At 40.7% G+C, this 7847-nt stretch overlaps 1 protein-coding gene across 2 annotated transcripts in view; it reads left to right on the top strand.

The window, feature by feature from the left end:
* Positions 1–7847, top strand: part of sema5a (sema domain, seven thrombospondin repeats (type 1 and type 1-like), transmembrane domain (TM) and short cytoplasmic domain, (semaphorin) 5A) — a 119487-nt gene that overhangs the window by 106644 nt on the left and 4996 nt on the right. The window contains exons 17-20 of one of the 2 annotated variants that reach the window (XM_020609637.1): positions 1661–1870; positions 4041–4211; positions 4444–4599; positions 6648–6703. In XM_020609637.1, coding sequence (XP_020465293.1) covers positions 1661–1870; positions 4041–4211; positions 4444–4599; positions 6648–6703 — 593 coding nt within the window. Of the gene's footprint in view, positions 1–1660; positions 1871–4040; positions 4212–4443; positions 4600–6647; positions 6731–7847 lie in introns of those variants that run through there. The other variant, XM_020609636.1, reaches the window with a different exon arrangement.

Here is a 7847-nt window from a genome sequence, read left to right as displayed (position 1 = left end):
AATTTCAGACCCCTCCATGATTTCTAAGTGGGAGAACTTGCAAAATCGCAGGGTGTTCAAATACTTCTGTTCCTCACTGTATAAAAATACCTGAAAGCACAAGTACACAAACAAGACAGTATAAAACAATCTATACCCATGTTTAGCATGTTAGCTATCATTTGCCTATTAGCATTAAACACAAAGTACAACTGTGGCTGATAGGAGTAGTTTTAGTCATGCAAGTGTTTAATTATAAACTAAAGCACTGGACAAGTTGAAATTTTGACCAGATGATTTAATTCAGATCCGTTTACTGTGTTTGTATAGAACCACTTCACAACAACAATCGTCTCAGGGCACTTTACATAAGGTCTAGACCTTGCACTATTATAAGGAAAACCCAATAAATCCCCCTTAAGCAAGCACTTGGCAACAGTGGTGAGGAAAAACTCCCTTTAACAGAAGAAACCTCAGACACACCCCGGATCTTGGTGAGGAGCCTTCTGCCTCAACTTGCCTTGGGGTGAGTGGGATAGAGGAAGGAGAAAAGAAGAAATGCGTCAGGACACAACAAAAACAGAACAACAAACAGACAAACTCTGGGCAGGTTAATGTGACTGCCCATCAGAAACATAGAGCTCTGGAGCCAGGGATATCTGTAGAAAGGTACAGTGAGAGAGAGAGGACAAACTACAGGAGAGAGGAGACACAGTTAATGACATACTATAAAGGTGGCATATTAAAATAAAATGGGGAGACCCCCAGCCTAGACCTATAACTAAGTGATGGTCCACCAAATCTATCCTCGAATGTATGTCAATATTTTCATTAATTTCAATTTCAGACATCAGTACATGGGCACAAATGGAGGCCATGTCGTTGACTAAAACCATTGGTAAGGTTAGAAATATTCATTGGCAACCGTACAGCCCAGGCCCCTTGTTTGCTTGCAGTTACTAAGATGGCTGTCAGTCTTATCCCCATTCAGCCACGTTGGTTGTTATGGTGCCATGACATATCTGAAGACCTAACACAACATAACTTTCTTTCATAATTGCGCTAGATGAAAACTTAAGAGCTCACCAGAGTTAACAATCAAAATTCCAATGTTCACAATGACATCACATCATTGTTCTCAACAATATTTGTAGGCAGTGAAGACCCACTCTCATCTCACTCTCAGTTTTGCTGCTGTTATTTTTCCTGTGAGACCCCTATCAATTACAGAATGCAACGCACTGTTTACTACCTGACATCATGGTGAATTAGGGCAATTCATCCCGAGGGGATCATGAATGTACCAGTTGCAATCCATCCAATATTTGCAGAGACTTTTCAATCAAAACCACAAAGTGTGTGTGCAAAACCCTGAGCTTTCAGTACAAATTGAGCACAAACTTTTAGAGTATCATCCAGCTGCAAGAGTAAAGGCACAGTCACTGTTATCGAGAGCTGTTATTGACTCCCAGTCCTCTTCTTTCTCCTCAAAACAAATGCGCACAGTGATGTCAGGCAGGGAGGTCAAGTACTATCTGCTTTCTGTTATGTCTATTGGAAATGTTGTCTTACTGCTGACATACACTAACAAAACTGTGTATGTGTGTGAGATACTGCAGCAGTGTCCAGTTATCACAAAAGTCTGATTATTAGTGTTGTGCTTTCTCTATGCGCTAAACAGGTGAAGTGCTTCGTCTGGGGAGGATCTCAGGCCACACGGTGAACGGTGGCTGGTCGTCCTGGAGTTCCTGGTCCCAGTGCAGTCGAGATTGTAGCCGGGGAATTCGCAGCAGAAAGAGGGCCTGCAGTAACCCAGAGCCCCGGTACGGAGGTCAGACCTGCCTGGGGCCAGCTCAGGAGTATCAGGAGTGTAACATCACCCCTTGTCCAGGTAAGAGATGCACACATATGTGCATGCTACATGTCTGTACATACTGTACACAAACACCACTGGTACAATAAACAGAGGACACAGAGAGATAAGAGTTGTTCCACTCACACAGATAAATACACACTCCTCCTTATCATCCTCAAGCTATCTTTTTTCTTGATTAATGGATAAAATATTACAGTAACAAAATGACTTACCAAATCATCAAGAATCACAAAAGAAATCAATGGCAGTTAAGAGGTGTGATGAAGACCACAATTTATACCAGGAATCAAAAAGACAATTCCTGTGGTGCTCCAGTATGTAATTACATTGCTGGGTAATTATGCTGCCAGATATGGGAGGTCGTTTTCTGTTGTGAAAAGCCCTGAGACATTGCAATTTCAGCACTCCTCTTGCAGAAGACAGCAAGAGGGAGCTTTCTAATTAAAAGAATACTCTGTCTGACAAGGAGAGTAAGCTGTCTAAATGAAAATCCAGTGCTTAGTTTGGCATATTGCACACCTGATATCTAGCACAGGTGCCAAGATGACAAGCAGGACATTCTCTCAGATGTTTATTAACCAAGCCCCCGAAGAAGGGCTAAGTTATTTCACTAAAAGCCCTGATCTGCGCATCTTTAGCACCTACGATCTGTCTTCATAATAGCTGCCATGCTATAAGCAAGCAAACGAGACAGGAGATTGAACAGCTATCGATACTATTTTTACAGCTTGTTAATTCATTCAGTGAAAGTGTAAGCCATTCAGCTCCACAACAGCTTGAGCACAGTCGCTAATAATGTAAGCTGCTGACAGCTGCGGGTGCAGATGAAGACTTTGGATGGATCTAGGAGCATTAGATTCACTTTTTCAAGGAAGGCTTTGCCTGTATGGTTGCCACAACTGTCCACCTTTAGTACTTTGATTTTATTGCCCCGCATTACTGTGCTAATACATGTAGAACACCTATTCTGGGATGTTGACTGTAATAATACCTTTGCTACTGTATGTTGATGAACAACTCGACACCCAGAGGAACTGACTTAACCCAGCTGGAGTAGCAATGAATACTAATTTATACTCAATTAGCACCCCTCTGAAAGTGAGATATTATTTTGAGGCAGTCAGACCGTGTCTGTAGACCAATTGTAATCCTCCTATGGCTAATCCAGTGCTTTTTAAATATGTTAGCGTGCCATGAAAAGGAAACAAGAAAGAAGCAAGAAAAGGTCTTAATTCTACAATCCATCTAGTTTGGAAACAAATGAATCCATGTTTTTCTTGCGTCTGAGATGAGATGAGACAATCCGTCATCGAGGGCCAGGAATCGACTTCTTTGTCACTTTGTGATAGAGAAATTATACTGAGAAGGCAAAAAAGCATCAGCAGCTTCAATTACGTGCGCATTGCTGCCAGCCATCCTCAGGTTTTAAAAAGCAATTCTCAAGTGGTTCCGAAAGGGGAATTCCTCTCTGCCACAACAAAGTGAGGTCTTATCTAGGTGACTGGGGAAGAATATTCACCTCAGTTGCGATTCATGGTCCAAGAATGGTGCCATTTTATTGCTTTTTCATCCTCTCTTTTTATTTCTCCTTCATCTCCTTCTGTCCCTCCATTCATCTATTTATACAGTACTACATGTCTACACTGTGCCAATTCTATCATGAACTTTCATGTTTTAAACCGTCTGTTGTTTGCCACTTGTCACCACATAAAGGGAGAAACAACAACGACAGATTGTGATGCTTCATTTATCTTTATTAATCAGAGGAAAGGCTGTTAAGTTTGAGGGGCGGGGTGTTAGGTCAGCCATTTGCTGTAACAGCTGGATGAAGCAAACATCCTGTCACTTCAAACCTCCCTCTTTCACACACACAAACACACACATATTTACATATATTCAAACTGCTGCATATTTCTGCATCGTAGTTTTTTTGTCTGAAATGTTATTGAATGACTTTCAATAACTTTATGTTCAGAGGAAACTGACTTTTGAAATGACTGGGAATTTAAACTTGACAAACCTGAAAGCACTGATTTTAGGGAATATTTTCTTTGAAACAACTGAAATGTCATCGCTATTTTCTATTGCCCCACATAAACTCCTAATGTAGAATTGTTCATACTAACAAAATCATGCAGTTTTTTGTATTAACATAAATAATTTGACACTGATATCCCGGGTTTAGTGGATGGCAGCTGGTCATGCTGGTCTTCATGGTCTAAGTGCTCTGTGACGTGTGGAGGGGGACACTACATGAGGACGCGAACCTGTAGCAACCCACCACCGGCTTACGGAGGGGACATCTGCCTGGGCCTGCACACCGAGGAAGCACTGTGCAACACACAGTCCTGTCCAGGTACACACACACACATCCACACAGTGAAAAGCAGTTCAGAGCCTTGACACGCCCACCAATCCATCACAGGCTCATTTCTTATTTTATTTAGTCTCACTTGGGTCCACACTGGATACTTATGCATGCCTAATATGCAGTGGAGTGCGAACACAAATTCATACAGTGCAATGCACATGCTCACACTGACACACACTGGACAGGCTCTGAAATAATTTGTCATTGTTACTTCCAGAGAGCTGGTCCAGCTGGTCAGAGTGGTCCCACTGTGACTCCAACGGGGCCCAGCTGCGTGTGCGTCACTGTGATGTCCTGTTTCCCACTGGCAACCAATGCTCGGGAAACAGCAGCGAGACTAGGCTGTGTTCTCCTGACTCCAATTTTATACCAGGTGAGCCCACATTCATACTCACTCATACAGCAGACACCAGCTTAATCTCTTTAGTAATGTCTTGGGCACTTGTGCGTGACTAAACACCAGCGTTTTTTTAACACACATACAAACACCCACCACTATGCCCACAGCGGTACTTCAGTTCATTTACAAGAATCCTGTGATAATGAAATGTGTTATTTATCTGTCTGAGGGACTCGTCTCAGGTCAGAGATCAGGTTCGGCAGCGGGGCAGCACTTTTGGGGATGGTTGGGATTGGTGTTTCGCTCAAGGGCTCTTGAGCGTACCATATGATTATACGAAGGCGGTTAACCTGTATGCTACACTTAAGGGCAGTCTCCTTAGTCATTGCAGCAGCCCCACTGCTATATTATTTTCATTATGAGTCACAGAGTCTTGTCAGATCATGCAAAAAGCACTTACACCTGCAGTTTTACTTTTTCAAATGTTGGAAGGAGAGGAAGAAATTGACAACTCTCACTGCTGACATGTCTGTAATAAGAGCAGAGGGGAGGATTAAATGCTGCAGTCATTTTTAAACAACAGAGATTACACCTAGAAAGTTGAAAAACCGACTTTAGAAGAGATTGTTGCTGAGCTTTATGGATGAAACCTAGTTATGATGACTTAAGTACTCATGCTGCCATGCTTGTAGTTTCTTCATGCAAGTTTTTCCCTGTGCATACAATGTAATCATTTTTAAACATCATTGAACTCATGACTGTTTCAGTTTCTTAAGGCAGCTGTTGTAGTGGATAGAGACTTTTCTCAGAATAAGCAAAGTAGGAACATGCTTAATTTGTCTGATGTAAGACTGATGAAAAATGCTGAATGATAAACTGAATTAAGTAACAAAAGCCCAGACTAGACATCCTAGAGCTCTCTACTGCAGTGTAGAGCTTGGTACTCCTTGCATTGCCAGTATAATAAGGAGAAATGTACACCAGTCTCTTCTTACTATTACTATGCACATTATAGATTACAGGGGTGATGTTGGCTGGGGTTGCTTGCATGTAAATGTCACAGAATGCAGTGAATTATCAAGGACCATGCCACAGATGGAAGGTTAATAGAATTTATTATGATGCAAAATTTAAAAGATCAGCATGGGATGTCTGATTAGGTTAATCTCAGAGTTGTCTGTGGTGTGGAGAAGGCTCTGGAGCCAACTGCCACTCCCAGGTTAGCAGAGCCCCCTACATAAGAGAGAAAGAGAGAGACAGGGGAGGAGAACGAGCACATAGTAGGATGAAGCAAAAATGGCTGATTCAGTGAATGGGGAGGCAGATATAGATGTGGGCAGGAAGTGGTGTGTTAGAGGTGTGGTTCTGCTCCTGAACTTCAAATTAATAATGTTTTATTAAAGAGCAAGACAGCTGCTACTGCTAGCATAAATTCCGATAGCTTCCTGGTCACCTTCCAATATTAGTAGGCAGTGGATGTGTTAGTTGTGAATAGAGCTTTATTTTAAAGTAACCCTACAAACTGACATGCTGTAGTTAGCAAATGACGTGCTCCTTAACATTGGAAGTAACAAGTACATTTTTATCGCTTTTATCATATGTATTTGATGTTGAAAAGACACCACTGTGAACATTGCAACAGCTATAAAATGTCTGTATATATTTGAAAAAAGTTATATATTCATGTGTAGAGTACTGAACTTCTCAGACTTCATGAATCATTAATAGTTAGAATAAACATTAGATTAGAACATTAATTTGTAACCTTTCTATATTAATTAGGATATACTACTCATGAATCACCCATTTGCTTTTTTACCTTATAGTCCTTGTCTTTAATAGGAAAGACACTCTATTAGCGTACATTAGTGTCTTGTACTTCATTTTCTTTATTTCCATGAACCTCTCCAGGTGCCACAGCTGTGATTAGTTCGTGGAGTTTTTATGATAACCTGCTACATTTTGAGTACAGCTTCTATTTCCACATTCACCTTCAAGGGTACAATTTGTCATGCTAAGAGGAGGGTGTGTGGTCTCTGGCACTAATTGTGCTGCCTTTGCTGTTTCTTCTCTTTTGTCAGAAGTCTCGATTGCACACTCCAGTCAGGAGGAGAGGCACTGTGGAGGTAATTTATATATGTGTGAGTGAGAGAAGGAGAGCGGTGGTATAGCACCTGGCCTAGGGCAATAAAACGGCTATAAAGTCCTGTTAAACCGCATGTTAAGTCCAGCTGTGAATGCAACTAAGACACATTAAAGAAAATGGTGATCTAATCACATTCAGTCATATCTAGAGGAAATTTTAAGTGTATTATATTGTTTAATGTATGACTTCTCAAATCACAAATTGAATTATCTCCTTTCAAAATATAGTAATCTTAAATACAGCATGTTAGACAACATGCTCTGCCTATTTTACCATCGTACAAACTTAGTAATGCTTCAGATGACTTGCGGTACAGTATGTCCAAGTTTCATGTGCTTCATCGATATAGCAAAATGTAAAACCTGAGAAACTTACTATGGTGAATGGCCTACACTGTAAAATCAATAGTTAAAGTTTGAGCTTGAGTGAATAAAAAAAAATCACTTGTAACGGCCTCCTCTGGATGCCCAGCTACAGCACTCCTGATTATGAATGCCTGGGGTTGATAAAAATGCAGATAGACTCATCTAGACTAAGTCGCTTGAAGCAATGCTTTAGGGACCTTTTGTGCCCTGAGTTTTGCCTCTTCCGGAGGCTGCTGCTCTTACTCTCAGTATTTGAATGCTGTCTGTAGCCTGCAGAGAGCTCTGCAGTGTGCACACACTGCTTACTGTATGCCAACTATTGACATCGCCTTATGAACAGAAGTAAAAGTCACTAGAGAACAGTGGTCTTGAAGAGAACATTTATTTAGAGTTTGGAACTGAAACTCTACTTATAGCCTTTGGAGTGTGGACTTAAAGTCTTTGCAGTGTGTATGTGTCTGTCCCTAAAATGTGATGTTCACAGTGTCAGTGCAGTAGTAGTACAGAGCACATGTGGATGCAGAATATTATTTCTTGTTGTCAAGTCAAACTGCTACAGTATTATAGAAGACAGGGGCAAGCACAGTGATGGTTAATTATAATATAACATAATACAATATAATATAATAATATAACAAATTACTAATTCTTGGTGTTGATGTATATTCAAATACAGTATGTTTTTTTATTAGTTTTTATTTCAAATTTTGATTTGTGATCAGAAAACAGAAGGAGAACACAGTAAGACAGATAAGACTGTTTTTGATGGT

This window comes from Monopterus albus, unplaced genomic scaffold (genome assembly GCF_001952655.1).
Source record: "Monopterus albus unplaced genomic scaffold, M_albus_1.0 scaffold100.1, whole genome shotgun sequence".
In the NCBI taxonomy this organism is placed as follows: Eukaryota; Metazoa; Chordata; class Actinopteri; order Synbranchiformes; family Synbranchidae; genus Monopterus; species Monopterus albus.
Note: the sequence above shows the minus strand (reverse complement) of the source record. Positions and strands in the feature narration are given on the sequence as shown.